General features: G+C 45.5%; 1 protein-coding gene across 1 annotated transcript in view; it reads right to left on the bottom strand.

Moving 5' to 3' along the window:
* stard8 (StAR related lipid transfer domain containing 8) overlaps positions 1–16270 on the bottom strand; it is an 87705-nt gene extending 71435 nt beyond the window's left edge. The window contains exon 1 of the mRNA XM_078412496.1: positions 16012–16270. Coding sequence (XP_078268622.1) covers positions 16012–16114 — 103 coding nt within the window. The 5' untranslated portion in view covers positions 16115–16270. The remainder of the gene's footprint in view (positions 1–16011) is intronic.
* Between the last annotated feature and the right edge of the window lie 307 nt (positions 16271–16577).

The following is a 16577-nucleotide window of genomic DNA, read 5'->3' on the forward strand; positions in this document are numbered from 1 at the left end:
TAGAGTCTGGAGGTACATAGAACAGTAGAGCACAGGAACAGGCCCTTCGGCCCACAATGTCTATGCCGAACATAATGCCAAGTAAAACTGATCTCATCTGCCTGCACATGATCCATATCCCTCTAATCCCTGCACTTCCATGTGATCCAAAAGCCTCTTAAACGCCACTATTGTATCTTCCTCCACCACCACCCCCAGCAATGCATTCCAGGCCCCCACTACTCTCGGTAGTTGATAGAATGTACGGAGAATGTGATAAACTAGGATTAGTATGAATGGGCGATCGATGGTTGGCATGCACTCAGTGGGTAATAGGGCCTCTGTAGTGTATTACTCTATGACTCAAGAAAAACTTTGCACTTCCCAAAATAATTTCTAGTATATTAAAATTAACACGTCCTTTGTTAAGAAATCAAAGAGCAAAACTCCTAAAAGAGACGCCACCAAAACTTTATGGAAAATCTTGGAACAAGCTGTGTTTCTCTCACAGTATCATTAGTCTATCTTAACCTGAAATGGGCCAATTAGTTAATTTAGTGACTGATATAAACAAGGCTTGCACAAGGGGTGTGGCCCTGTCGAGGGAATTGCCCTGTCAGAAAAGTGCGAGTCTTTGGCTGTGAATCTTTGGCAAGGAGACTGAGGTGAGGAGGCTGAGGTGAGGAGGCTATGCTTGTTTTTAAGCCTGATTTGTTTTTTGACAATAAAGTAATGGCGGACAAGTTGGTGCAGTGTGTTTCCTGCAGGATGTGGGAAGGTAGGGACTCAGCTGGGGCTTCTGGGAGCTACACCTGCAAGAACTGTGTCCAGGTGCAGCTCCTGAATGGATGTGTGGTGGAGTTGGAAAAGCAGCTGGATGACCTCAGGGCCATCCGGGAATGCGAGAGTTTCCTGGACAGGACCTACTGTGAGGCTGTCACGCCAAGGGTCCAGGTCGAGCGAAGGTGGGAGACCGTTTCAAAGGGGAGTGAACGTGGACTACAGGTGGCTGTGCCTATTGCAAACAGGTACACCCTCTTGGGAGCTGTCGGGGCAGAAGGCGCTTCCAGTCCGAGCGGCGGGCAGGTTGGTGGCTCTAATCCAGGCAAGGAGACTCGACCGGGGAGACCGAAGTCAGGAAGAGCCATAGTAGTGGGTGACTCCATTGTCCAAGGTACGGACAGTAGATTCTATGGCGGCAGGCGGGACTTGAGGATGGTCTGTTGCCTCCCTGGTGCCAGGGTTCAAGACATCACGGACCGGCTTCAGAACATCCTAGTGAGGGAAGGCGATCAACCGGAAGTAGTGGTGCACGGGGGGGGAGGGGTTGACAAATTGGGAATATGAAGATGGAGTTAAAGGGGAAGCGAATACAGGAGAAATTGCAAAGGACTCTTGAATAAATGGGAAGGGAAGTTCTAGATGGGATAAGAGAGTACGGTCAGGGCCAATTGTGACCAGTGTGAGAGGGGAGGTGAATACCGAAGTATTGGAGGTGGGGTACTGACATGGATAGAAAATTGGTTGACAGACAGAAAGCAAAGAGTGGGGATAAATGGGTCCCTTTCAGAATGGCAGGCAGTAACTAGTGGGGTACCGCAAGGCTCGGTGCTGGGACCGCAGCTATTTACAATATACATTAATGACTTGGATGAAGGGATTAAAAGTACCATTAGCAAATTTGCAGATGATACAAAGCTGGGTGGTAGTGTGAACTGTGAGGAAGATGCTATGAGGTCGCAGGGTGACTTGGACAGGTTGTGTGAGTGGGCAGATGCAGTTTAATGTGGATAAGTGTGAGGTTATCCACTTTGGTGGTAAGAATAGGAAGGCAGAGTATTATCTGAATGGTGTCAAGTTAGGAAAAGGGGAAGTACAATGAGATCTGGGTGCCTAGTGCATCAGTCACTGAAAGGAAGCATGCAGGTACAGCAGGCAGTGAAGAAAGCCAATGGAATGTTGGCCTTCATAACAAGGAGTTGAGTGTAGGAGCAAAGAGGTCCTTCTGCAGTTGTACAGGGCCCTGGTGAGACTGCACCTGGAGTACTGTGTGCAGTTTTGGTCTCCATATTTGAGGAAGGATATTCTTGCTATTGAGGGCATGCAGCGTAGGTTTACTAGGTTAATTCCCGGAATGGCGGGACTGTCATATGTTGAAAGACTGGAGCGACTAGGCTTGTATACACTGGAATTTAGAAGGATGAGAGGAGATCTTATCGAAACGTATAAGATTATTAAGGGGTTGGACACGTTAGAGGCAGGAAACATGTTCCCAATGTTGGGGGAGTCCAGAACAAGGGGCCACAGTTTAAACATAAAGGGTAGGCCATTTAGAACTGAGATGAGGAAAAACTTTTTCAGTCAGAGTTGTGAATCTGTGAAATTCTCTGCCACAGAAAGCAGTGGAGGCCAATTCTCTGAATGCATTCAAGAGAGAGCTAGATAGAGCTCTTAAAGGATAGCGGAGTCAGGGGGTATGGGGAGAAGGCAGGAACGGTGTATTGATTGAGAATGATCTGCCATGATCACATTGAATGGCTCGAAAGGCCGAATGGCCTCCTCCTGCACCTATTGTCTATTGTTAATTCCCGGAATGGCAGGACTGTCATATGTTGAAAGACTGGAGCGACTCGGCTTGTATACACTGGAATTTAGAAGGATGAGAGGGGACCTTATCGAAACATATAACATTATTAAGGAGTTGGACACGTTAGAGGCAGGAAACATGTTCCCAATATTGGGGGAGTCCAGAACCAGGGGCCACAGTTTAAGAATAAGGGGTAGGCCATTTAGAACGGAGATGAGGAAAAAAATTTTCAGTCAGAGTTGTAAATCTGTGGAATTCTCTGCCTCAGAAGGTAGTGGAGGCCAATTCTCTGAATGCATTCAAGAGAGAGCTAGATAGAGCTCTTAAGGATAGCGGAGTCAAGGGGTATGGGGAGAAGGCAGGAACGGGGTACTGATTGAGAATGATCAGCCATGATCACATTGAATGGTGGTGCTGGCTCAAAGGGCCGAATGGCCTACTCCTGCACCTATTGTCTATTATCTATTGTGCCTGACTTGGAGAACTGGAATCAATGGTGAGCATCTGGTGGTTGGGCCATAGTCCAAGGATGTTAACTTAAATGACCTGAACGCAGTTAGATGAAACAATGGCTCATCCAGGAGGAAGGCAGACAGCACAGAGACATTGAAGAGAGTTAAGAGACGTTGCCAAAGAAGATAATAACCTGGATTTGGCTGGAATCTGCACCTCCAAATGATCACATCAAGGTGTGATACACGATTAAGGAAGATGTAGGGTACTGTTAATGTGCGGGGATCGCTGGTTGGAGTGGACTTGGTGTGCCGATGTGCCTGTTTCCATGCTGTATTTCTAAAATAAGCTAAACTAAAGGTGACAGACCAGGATATACCCTGTTAGAACCAGGAGGTAATAGCAAGGGTCAGGAGAGAGATTATTGCAGGAGATTCTGTGTCTACAATTGGAAAAGTGTAAGCGCGAGGGTGGTACATTGGCGCAGCTGGTAGAGCCGTTTCCCCACAATGTCAGAAACCTGCTTTCGATCCTGACCTCGGGTGCTAGCTGTGTGGAGAATATGGGGTGTCAGAGGTTATGAGGAGAAGGCAGGAGAATGGGGTTAGGATAGATCAGCCATGATTGAATGGCAGAGTAGACGATGGGCCAAATGGCCTAATTCTGCTCCTATCACTTATGATCGTATGAGATTGCACGTTCTCCCCCGTGACTGCACCTTGGTCACCCTGTGCTCTGGTTTCCCCCCACAACCCAAAGACGTGTGGGTTGGGAGGTCAATTGGCGCAGAGTGTGTAGGGAGCAGATGAGAAAGTGGGATAACACAGAACTAGTGTGGACGGGCGATCGATGGTCAGTGAGCTGTAGGACCCGTTTCTATACTGCATCTTTCAATCAATCGATCCGGGGAAGGAAATCAAGTTGGATGAAGAAGGAAAGATGCTGAAGGAAGCTGGTGAGATTAAAGACATAAAGAGAAAGGTATAATAAGACGAAGGAGAGAAATAGATAAAGCAGAAGGTGATGGTTAGAAGTTGGGAGGGAGAAGCCCATCCCTCGAGCTATGGTTTTTGTGTCATCTTATCGTGATTGGCATAGGCAGTAACATGAAATGGTGAAATGATTTCCTTGCTGTCAGTAGCTGGATGTTTGCCAACCTTTATATTTGCTGTGTTGCATCTCAATCACATGAGAAAATAATCTACTATGTGGAAAGTTGATGTCTGACTTGAAAAGATTTGGATTGAAACCATTGGTCACGGGTGAGGTTTTAAATGCCAGTCTGGCCCAAAAGCGGAGTGTTAACACATTACTCTAATCAAAACACAAAACATGGCTGAAAGAAAACAAACCTGCATACCAAACAAGAACAGTGGCAGCCCAAAACAGGCCACACTGCCTGTACTCAGAGAAGAGAAACCCAAGAATTGGCTCCGATATTTTGTAGAGAACAAAGTGCTGGAGTAACTCCACAGGTCGGGCATCATCTCTGGAAGACATGGATGGACGACACTTTGGGTCAGGACTCTTCTTCAGACTGTTGCCTGACCCATTGAGTTACTCCAGCACCTTGTGTTCTACACAAGATTCCAGCGCCTGCAGTTCCTACTGTCTCCATTTTACTGGGCAAAATCTCCTCAAAGTATGGCCTTCTTTGAAGAAGTTCACCTCCTCACTCTAAGGGGAGAGCTTCTCTCACTGCTCCCCCTCTGTGATTCCTGCTGTTTCCCTGTTCTACAACCATGTTCTAACTCAGTGCTGATGTTTTTCCTGCTTGCCTTCAATGAGCTACAATTCTACAGAAATTAAAAATCTTCAGGCAACCAGCCATTTTTTCAGTAAACTATTGCACAAGAATTGTATGGTCCATGGTTTCTCAACCTGACTCCTGGCTTACAAGTTAAGTTGAGAAACCATGGATCACTGCAATTCTCCTCAGGTCAAAAAGCATACCTGAGAAATGATTAGTTGCCTTAGGATTATTTATCTTTGATCCCAACCTGTCATGTCACCCATCGATGTTCTCCAGACCCTGCTGAGTTACTCCAGCACTGTGTCTGAATTTGTGAACCAGCATCTGCTTGTACCTTCTCCACATACAGTATGCACTTTTCAACCAAAATACCAATTGCTTATCAGAAGCAGGAATCATTCGAGGACAACAACAGCAGGCATCTACACCCAACCACAACCAAAGACGTATACAGGCATGTAGGCAAATTGGCTTGGTAAATGTAAAAATTGTCCCTAGTGCGTGTTGGGACAGTGTTAATATGCCAAGATCACTGGTCAGTGCGGACCCGGTGCAATGAAGGGCCTGTTTCCATGCTGTACCGCTAAACTAAACTAAACAATCACCTGGTGATTGGCACAAATTAGAGTCTAAAATATGAACCATCCAAGTTAATATCTCACTGATGCACAATGATTGTGTTTACCAACCAAGCCATATTTACTGACATTTGGCTCTGCACCTCAAAACGATCACAGGATCGTTAAGGAAGAGGAGACAGGCAATATCCTTTTGGAACTCCAGAGGTAAGAGAAGTTAGCAATATTTGAACATCAAGATTCAAGTCATGTCTTTCTCACACAAATAAATATCAGACTAGTTGCTGTGGAGTGTATTTTTCATTTATCAGAAATCTCATCTGAGGGACATACTGTCACCTCACAAAGGACAGAACGCAGGGAGTTTGTACTAAATTTGCTGTAACCTTGAAAGTTCTTCGGCTCTGTGCATCTACATTAACTGAGAAAGTAGGCAATGGAATGGCAGATGAAATTTAATTCAGACAGGTGCAAAATGTTGCATTTTGAAAAGTTAAAACAGGAAGGACTGATGCAGTGAAAGATAAGGCCCTGGGGAGTGTTATACAACAGGGAGTCCTAGATCCTTAAGTACATGGTTTCCTGAAAGTAGGGATTCAGGTAGAAAAGATGGTAAAGAAGGTGTACACTTTCCTTATCTGGAGAAGGCTTTGGGTGCAACAATTGGAGTATCATGTTGCAAAACATTGCTAAGATCACATCTGGAATATTGTGCTCTGTTCCGGTCACCATATTAAAAGGAAAGATGTGATTGAGCCAGAGAGAGTGCAGAAAAGATTCACAAGGATGTTGCAGAGGGCTTATGTTATAAGGAGAGGCTGGAACGGTTTTCCCTGGAGTAAAGGAGTCTGAGGGGTGACCTTATAGACATTTATAAAATCACATAGGGCGTGGACGGTTACAATATTTTTCCCAGGGTCGGGAAGTCTAAAACTAGAGGGATAGACTTGAAGTGAGAAGGGAAAAATTTAAAGGACCTGGGGTGGGTTTCTCCACACGGAGAGGAGAGTATATGGAGCGTGTTGCTGGAGGAAGTGGTAGAGGCAGATTCAGTTACAATGCGAGAAAGATATTTGGACAGGTTCATGAGCTACCAAGTGGGATTAACTCAAGAAGGTACCATGGATAGCATGGATGAGTTGGGCCAAAGGGTCTGTTGTCGATCTGTATAGCTCTATGACTATTATTTTGCCGAGTCTATTTTGGAAAAAACCTTAACCGTCATCAACCACAAATAAAATTAGAAGCTGTGCCCATTCAAAAATATTTATTCCCCAATTGTTTCCCTGTTCAATCAATCAAAAAAAGAATAATAAGTCACATGCAAAGAATAGTGGGATTGGATTGTCCACACTCTGCAGAAACTTTCAACTTCACGATTTGGACTCCTGGATTTATTATAACATAATCCAAAGGAAATAGAAAGAAATAATTCACCTGTTTTGTTAAATGTGGTAAGTGAACACTGGTAAGACCAGAAGGTATAGTAGTGAAGACATGGGAGTGTTGGAACAGCGAGGGTTTTATCATGGTAGACACAAAATGCCGGAGTAACTCAGCGGGGCAGGCAGCATCTCTGGAGAGAAGGAATGGGTGACGTTTCGGGTCGAGACCCTTCTTTTTTAAATTGCGGAGATAGTGCTCTGGGATAGGGCTAGTGCACGCCTGGAAGAGGGATTGTTTGATGTACCCTACAAGGCAGGCATAGCTGACGCCCATACGGGTGCCCATGGCTATGCCTTGGATTTGGAGGAAGTGGGAGGAGTCGGAGAAGTTGAAGAAGAGTCTCAACCCGGAACGTCACCCATTCCTTCTATCCAGAGATGCTGCCCGTCCCACTGAGTTATTCCAGCATTTGTTTTGCTTATCTTCAGTTTAAACCAGCATCTGCAGTTCCTTCCTACAACAAAGCTTTTATTATAACTGTGAAAGTTAAGATGAGGGTAGAGTATGGAATGGAAAGAATATTTCAATGGGGATCTTTATATTTGGGTGCTGTGTGGTCATTGGAGTGTTATGACAGAGAATTCTCATGATGGTGGTAAGTAGTCAAAGATTTATTGGCAGCACTAAGTAGCTGAGAGACCATGTAAAGAGGGTAGATACACAGGCGATTATCGCTGACAACTGTGTAAAATGCATGGAGTTACAATATTTGTGTAATGAGGGTGGAGATAATATCATCGCTGACAGTTCCACAATGAAGACGGATGATGAGAGAATTCGACAACAAAGTTGCTATAATAGACAATACAATACAATACAATACAATATATCTTTATTGTCATTGTACCCAGGGGTACAACGAGATTGGGAATGCGCCTCCCATACGATGCACTAATTTAGGTAATTTAGACAGCAGCAACCCAACGAAACGAACAGTTGTAACAGTTTTGGACAGGGTAAAGTGCAAGTTGATCTATGCGTTGTGGCCATCCGGCTCAGCAGGACCGGTTCATAGCAGCTATGGCCCTGGGGATGAAGCTGTTCCTGAGTCTGGAGGTGCGGGCATAGAAGGCCTTGAATCGTCTGCCCGATGGAAGGAGTTCGAACAGAGGTCACTGGAGGTCACTGGAGGTCAACGTGAAGATGTTAGAGATTTAAAAAGAGGATGTCATTTATCCCTCTGATCCGGACAATTTAACCTGCACTCAGGCCAAGGCACACGGGAGGTTGAGGAGTGTTTCAAATCTCTACGACTCTGCACAGTTCTCAGCAATGGCTGAATGAAGAAGTGGCTTTCCCATCAGGGCGATGCCGAACTACACCTGGAGCTACGACAGGAACAGCCTTTACGGTAAATCCAGGGCTTTTCTTGCAAAGTCAGGAGACCATATCTGCTAGACAGGAGATGAGCTCATCAGAAAGCCCCTTAGCCTCGAATGCCGCACAGTTTGTTTATTTCTTTCACATGGTTGAGACTTTCCAGTTCCTCTTTTCACCAGGGGAAGTGATGCATAACTTGCGCATCTAATCATTAGACTCCCCACTCATCTCATGACATTATTCAAAAACTGTTTTTTACATTACGGTCAGAAGCCCCCAACTTATTGAATACTGTACGTCTTTCAGGCACCATCTTGTACAATGGTCCTTTGGCACTATTGTTCAAGATTTGCTATAACTTAATAACGCTTAATTCTCAACTGTTGCGCACTAAATTATTACATTTGGATATAATCAGGAGCCTTTACAAATTTGTACAAGATGCACTTGGCTACATTTATATTACAGGTAGGAGACCATCTGATTCAGGCAGTGGTGAAGCTGGTAGTGCCAGAGACCCGGGTTTGACCCTGATCTCGGTGCTATCTGCGTGGTGTTTGCATGTTCTCCCCATGACCGCATGGGTTTCCTCCAGGTGCTCCGGTTTCCTCCCACATCTCAAAGACATGCGGGTTTATAGGTTAATTGGCTTCTGTAAAATTACCCTTAATGTGTAGAACATAGAACGAGTGTGAAGGGGTGATCGATGGTTGGCGTGCCGAAGGCCCAGGTTGGTTCCACGTTGTTTCTCCAAAATGACAATGCTAGGATTTGATCCCCACTTCTGAAGGGCACAAAGACCCTTTAAGCAAAGGCTTGTGGGTGCATGGAATGAGCTGCAAGAGGACATAATTGAGGCAGGTACTATCACGACGTATATAAAGCATTTGGACAGGTACATGGATAGGAAAGGTTTAGAGGGAATATAGGCCAAACACAGGCAAGTGGGACTAATGTAGTTGGTCGGCATGGGCAAGTTGGGCTGAAGGGCCTGCTTCCACGCTGCATGACTCTAGAAGCGGGGCTGCCAGCAATCACTGGACCACTGGAGAATACATCCAGTAATGACTGGGATGTCGATTTTGCCGGGATCCAGCTTCCTCTCACTGACACCCTGCAGCAAGATCAAGTAGCGGTAAGTTCTGCCGTTTATCCTCAACCACTTTGGTGCAAGATACACCCAGGACAATTGGTCACCTTCATTTCCATCATACAATTGGGAACAACAAAATCAAAAGACAAATAGGGGAATTTTATGAAGAAGAATAGGGAATTTTTGTGGTGTACAAAACGTTTACAATGCAAGCCCAGATTCATTTTCATGTCAAATCAATACTGAATATTTGAGGAAGAGGGTTAATGTTTTACAATTAATTTCCCACGACTGCAAGTAATTTTAGACATTGGACTTTACAGCCTGGAAACAGACCCCCTCGGCCAAACAGGATCCATGCTGACCAGCAGTCTTGCACTATCCTACACAGTTGGGACAATCTAAAATGTTACAGAAGCCAATTAACGGACAAACCTGAATGTCTTTAGAGTGTAAGAGCACCCGGAGAAGACCCACGTGGTCACAGGTAGAACGTACAAACTCTGCACAGACAGCACCCATCGTCAGGATCAAACCCGGGTCACTGGCGCTGTAAGGCAGCAACTCTACCGCTGCACCACTGTTTCGTTGCTAGATGCTGCTAAATACAGCTATTGGAATCCGATTTATCCATGCAGGTACCAATTTATAGTGTGTTTTCATGAGGATGTGTCTTTAAAGTGTACATCCACCATGTCTCTGGGAAGGAATACGACTTTAGTTTATTCTCTGCCCTGGTATTCATCCAGAGCTACTTCCTGATCTTCCCCCATTTTCCTGTAAACGTTTACCCTCTTCATCCAAGTGGACTCCTCTTGCACTTAATTATGGAGGATGCAGAGACAATTGCTACCACTGAATCTAAATGCTGGAGTACAGTGTATGGCACCTTCACAAGGTACATCAAGATAGCAGACTAATCCTGGGAGTATTTCAACAATGAGCTCTAATCTAACTCCAGCCTTGTGGCACTCTTCTGCAATACTGTAAGAAACCTTGCAAAGAATGCTCTTCATCTCCAAGAAACCATCTGTTGATTTTTTTGTTTTGATTTGCAAAAATCCATGTGTAATGGGCTGAATCATTATTAATGCATTAACACCAAGGATGTACAGGTTTGTAGGTTAATTGGCTTGGTAAAATTTAAAAAATGTCCCTAGTGTGTGTAGCATAATGGTAGTGTGCATGGATCACTGGCTGGCATGGACCCGTTTCCATGCTGTATCTCTAAAATAAACTATTTTTAAAAACTTAATTGTTGCTGATAGAATACTTCATGAAGATGTTGAATATCACATGCCTGTGGTCACAAACCAGCTCAGCAGTTTGAGATTGTTATTCCTTCTCATACTGACGTGTTTATAACACAAGTGCAATCCGCAGTGCCTTCTACCTCCAGGACCCCCATTTCTTCAAAAAAGCCTCATGAACCCACAAGGTTGAGAAGCTGCTTCCATGGAGATTAAAATGAATAGGGGAGCCCCAATGAACATGCGTCTCCATCACCTGCCAACATCCATGGTTGATCACAGATAAAATGGAGCACATCACTTGCATTGGACTGGAAGGATTCTGATCTGCAAAATGTATTCACCAACACAAGCAAAGCAATAGAATTCCAAAAACTTAGCTTCTGGTCAGACTTCAGGAATCCACATAATATATATGCTCGAGTACTTGAATCTTCTCAGACATTGCTTTTACGTTGCAGAAGATAAGATTTTGTGCTCTGTACCGTCAGGTAGCTCAGTAACTCTACACTCTTCTCATTCTCCTGTTCAGAACCCTCTCCTGCTTCGGTGTTCCTTGTCATTTGATGATTAAATTACAGAGGATTGCCCAAAGGTAAAAGCATATTTTCTGACACCTCAAAGGAGATTTCCCTTACAACCAACTTAAAACCCTCTGAAAATGAATTCATAGCTCTAGGCCTCGTTGGTAATGGGCCTCATGATAAAGTGCTTCAGTGACAGCAACAATAAGGTACATCCACAGATAAATCCTCTCCATACAACAGGCAAAATAAGGCACTTAACTGCTATTAGTATTTCTGGTTCTTACCAATATCTTGCAATGATATTTACAGCCTGAGTGGTGTGTAGGATTTCCTATAAAGGTGCAGGAAATTGCAGGAAGGTGCAGGAGATGTTACAAATGACACGGCAATAATATTTTGCTGAAACAAAGAACTGCAGATGCTGGTTCGTACCAAAAGTAAGACACAAAGTGCTGGAGTAACACGGCGGGTCAGGAAGCATTACTGGAGAAAAAGGATGGGTGACGTTTCGGGTCAGAACCTTCCTTCAGGACTAAAGAAAGGTCCTGACCCGAAATGTCAGACCTTCTTCAGACCTGAAGAAAGATCCCGACCCGAAACGTCACCAATCCTTTTTCTCCAGAGATGCTGTCTGACCTGCCGAGTAACTCCAGCACTTTGTGTCTACCTTCGGTATATACCAGCATCTGCACTTACTTTCAACATATACCGAGGTCACATTGATCATATTAAGTACAAATCACATGGATATAAGCCTTACAGGAATATGCAGTAGCTTGTTGCTAAACTGCCAGCATTTCCCCATAAAGCTGCCACCAAGTTCAGGATTTCTGCATGCTCTCATTCAAATGTGGAAGCCTTGTGCTTACTGTACAATCTTTGCAAGCCTTTTCTTGGCAGCATTCCACTTATAGATTCATCATCTGCTCCTGTACTGTAGTATAAAATGCAGCAATTCCCCACCGGTAACACTGAGAATCTGCCGGATAATAGACAATAGACAATAGGTGCAGGAGTAGGCCATTCGGCCCTTCCAGCCAGCACCACCATTCAATGTGATCATGGCTGATCATTCTCAATCAGTACCCCGTTCCTGCCTACCCCCTGACTCCGCTATCCTTAAGAGCTCCATCTAGTTCTCTCTTGAATGCATTCAGAGACTTGGCCTCCACTGCCTTCTGAGGCAGTGAATTCCAGATGAAGTAGTGCTAAGATAGACTATGCTAAATATTAAGTCATATTAGCTGAATATAGTTCAGTTTTATAAATTATTTTAAGTGTCCTTAAATGCTTCATGTTTTTCAATTTTTATTTGCATATTTTTCTTTCTTTTTAATCTGACTTTATGATTAACCGTGGTGCCGCCCGGCAGTCCTTGGTGCCGTGCCTATCTCTCGGTCGCAGAGCCAGGAAACCCATCCGCAAGAGGCCAGCCGGTGACCAAGCTGGCCATCCGCCAGTCACGGCGCCAGGTGGAAGAGGGCTCTGCCCAAGCCGGGAACCTGCCCCTTTTCCGGGGTTTTGTCCGCGCCCGGGTGGTATAAGAAGGACTAATAGAGGGTGAAGAGATTCAAGATGGCGGCAACAAAGGCAAGGAACCAAGGGGCGGTAAACGTACCGGCTGCGGGAGGCAGTGCAGTGCACCGCGACAGTGGAGAGGCGCCACTGGAGGCCCCACAGCAGCCTGGGGCTCGACTGGATCGGGGGCCACTCCAAGACACCGAGCGCGCAGACTGGATGCGACCTGCAATGGCACGAATGGTGGAGCAGCGCTGGAGGACACCAACATCTACGCTTGGCCGGGCCAACCCGCCAGGACAACAGGCCTTTGTAGCCAGGTTCCGAACTCTGCACTCACATCAACGTGAACTCGAAAATGGCACCAAACCTGGCGACTCCTGTACACCGTCACAGGGTACTATTCCTAAACACTTGTACTAAATCTGATCTGATGTGTTCAAGTACAGTAATACTCTTACTGAACTGTATACAAAAAATAATTTTGCTGTACCTTGGTACATGTGACTAAAAAGTACCATTGAAATTAAAATTGTGTGAAAAGTCACCGAATGTTTCTATATCTCAGAAGCACTCAAACACTTGTATTTAAACTAGTTTGACAGCTGACTAAGCCAGGGAGGGGGGAAGGCATGGATTAGCTGCAATTAGTTCATAGAATTAATTGGTTTTACCACTCTCCTCACCATCCCCATTGCATGTCCTCGTACGTGACCACATTTATTAACATAAAGCCTTGATACTAGTCAAAGAATTGCCAGTGATGACTGCACCGGCAATGTAAATTCAAACCTAACATTCAAGTTAGCAGCAAGCATGGCTGGCTGAAGGTTCTGGCACAATATCTCTGCGATCAGAATATATGCCCAATTATCACTATGTTTTATTTTGTACGTCTCCTTAAGTAATACCGATTTTTTTTAGACCGCTTCTAGCTGCTGCATTTGGAAAGTGGATTTGAATTAACTCAGCTGCCATAAATCATTGCACTCGAGCTGTCAGAGATAGGATCACACTCCTTCTGCTGCAGATAGTAAACACAAAGGGGCTCCCAATTGGTAATGTTCAGAAGAGCAGACAATCCCGGTGTCCTGGCCATTATGGGCTCCAGCCTTCCTTGGTCATCTGTTGCCGGCTCTACTTTGTTCTGGCCTTTTCCTACCTCCAGTTCCCTCCCCTCTACTTTCAATCTGAGGAAGGGTGCCGACCCAAAACGTCACCCATCCTTTTTCTCCAGAGATGCTGCCTGACCCGCTGAATAAATGGCCTCCCCTTTATTCCCGGGGAGACAGTCTAAGAATAAAGGGGAGGCCATTTAAAACTGAGGCGAGAAGAAACTTTTTCACCCAGAGAGTTGTGAATTTGTGGAATTCTCTGCCACAGAAGGCAGTGGAAGCCAAATCACTGGATGAATTTAAAAGAGAGTTAGATAGAGCTCTCAGGGCTAGTGGAATCAAGGGATATGGGGAGAAGGCAGGCACGGGTTACTGATTGTAGATGATCACCCATGATCACAATGAATGGCGGTGCTGACTTGAAGGGCCAAATGGCCTCCTCCTGCACCTATGTTTCTATACTCCAGCACTTTGTGTCTATCTTCTATGAATGGTGGAAAATCCAGGCACAATCAGTGACAACAAAACATGTAGTATCTTTGTCAATGTGTCGGAAGGAACTGTAGATGGTATTATCTTGGTCCACCTTTCCAATAATACTCCAAATACACACCTAATATGAAATGTATTATATTTATGACTTGATGAACTAATTCATAAAGTATCTATGATACAAGTACAAAATGCTTACAATTACACATCCACCACCGATTGTCTGGCAACTGGTGGTTCAGCACTTCCTTTAATCTGGACAAAATTACAAGAGCACACTTGAAATCCCCCTCAGAGGTCCCCCCGCACCTAGGCCGGGTGAGACGGTTGATCTTAACCTCACCGGGATTTCCATGGTCGATCGGCGGGTCAAATTTGCCCGCTGTAGCCAGGACTCTGGGACTCCAGCCCAGCTGGAGACAGCAGATCCATTCCCATAACTGATTTCCAAGGCCGACTTTGCGGGTCAGCATCTCGGCCCCTCGACGGCCTAGGCAGACCCCTCCCATACCGTTGGACTCTCCTCTCAGAGGCCGTGACCTCTGTTGGTCTGGTAAAACGGATAATCCAGAAAGGCTCTGGAGCCAAGGGTGCCAGAAAATCCGTGGTGGACGGGTATTCACATACAAGCTGAGATATAGAACATAGGGTAAAAAACACACCGTAGAGGTTATCACAACCAGGCCTGACCCTATTGTCAGTCAAGGCCATGAGTCCACCCAAACAACTACAAACATCCTAGATGCTGTTGGATTGTGATCTGGGATGGCTAAATTCCCAGCTCCTTGAATCAAAGTTGTCAAAGCCAATAGCAACAGCTCAAGTACAAAAACAGGAGAGGAATAGATCAGGTAGATGCACAGAGTCTCTTGTCCAGAGTAGGGGACTTGAAAACCACAGGACATAGGTTTAAGTTGAAGGTGGTGGGGGTGGGGGGGTGGAGGAGTGAAGATTGAATAGGATTGCAAGTAACTTTTTCACACAAAGGGTGGTGGGAACGATTTGCCAGAGGAGGTAGTTGAGGCAAGGTCATTGCAGCGTTTAAGAAACAATTAAGACAGGCAGATGGGACTAGTGTAGATGGGACATGATGGCCGGTGTGGGCAAGTTGGGCTGAAGGGCCTGTTTCCGCACTGTATCACTCAAGGTACTGCCCCATCTGAGACCCGACAGCCAAATCAAATTTCTTCGAAACACTCTTAATCATCTTTGATATCTGCACTTGAGATCTGGGGTGAGCACTATGCAGTGGTTTACAGCTTGGTATAAACTTTCCAAGCTGTCAGTACGTCCGCGATAAGTGAAAACGAAAACACCAGATGTCAGAAAGTTAAACTTTCATCTTGACAAACCCTTGCAGGGACGCTGAAGGTACATTTCAAATCCCCCTCACGCTTCTCCAACAAGCCACAGAGTCCTACAGTTAAGACCGTTCCACTTTCGTACTTTGAATCATATTTTTATGGTGAAAAATCAAAAGTTGTGCAATGAATGGAGAGATGGGATCGGTGCAGAGGCAAACCATGCGGACAAACTGTTTATTGTTGTATCATCAAGACGAAGATGAGCTGATATTTACTCAGCCGAATACCGCAGCGTTGAATGTTTAAAGGTTTATGTTGTCCGATGTTTCCAGTCGTAGCTGGGAACTTCAGTGCCACGGGGCGATTTATACCAGAAGGCAGCATGGAGCGAGAGGGGAAAAAACCCGCTCTTAACTTACGTTAAGCAGACGTTTCATAAACTTTCAGCCAGAAAACATAACTCTCAGAAACTCTTTTTAAAAAACTCCTTTACCAAGTCACGGTCTTGGTCCCTGTTTGGCAAGGGAGTTTCGACCCATTAGTTTTGATTACAACAGGACGGGGTTTTGAAATGAAAGAAGAGATTCTGTCCTTACCTATTGCTCCTCGGTTGCTCATTTTGCCGAGGAATGTTGCCAGGCTCTTGAAGTGGAAGCTGCGGGACCTCCTGGCGGCGTTGGGCGGCTCCTGGGCATCCATGGTGGTAGCTGCCCTGTGCTGGGTGGGCTTGAGAAGGTCCTGTGGGCAACGCTGGGCATCCTCTGTGCCAGGGGCACTAGGCGAGAGGATCTCCGTCTGGTTCTGTATGTGTGTGTCCCAGGCGCTCCGCTCTGGGGAAAGGGGAAGGACTGACTCACTTCGCCTTCATTGGAACAAGAGTTTCTTTACGCAGCTGCGGCCAGTTTGAAATCAACAAGTCAAAGTGAGATCATGTGTCATATCTCAGCTTGGGGCGGCCGCCTCCTCCACACACCCACCCACTCTCGCACGTCCACTTACTGCGTAAGGGAAGGTACCAGGCTTACTTTAGAGGATGGCCAGTGGGAACTATCATTTATTTCGAGAGGACTGGAATACAAAACAGGGGGGAGGAAGGATGTGCTGGCTCTGGAGATGGTCCAGAGGAGGTTTGCCAGAATGATTCTAGGAATGAGTGGGTTAA

Source organism: Rhinoraja longicauda, chromosome 15 (genome assembly GCF_053455715.1).
Source record: "Rhinoraja longicauda isolate Sanriku21f chromosome 15, sRhiLon1.1, whole genome shotgun sequence".
NCBI lineage: Eukaryota > Metazoa > Chordata > Chondrichthyes > Rajiformes > Arhynchobatidae > Rhinoraja > Rhinoraja longicauda.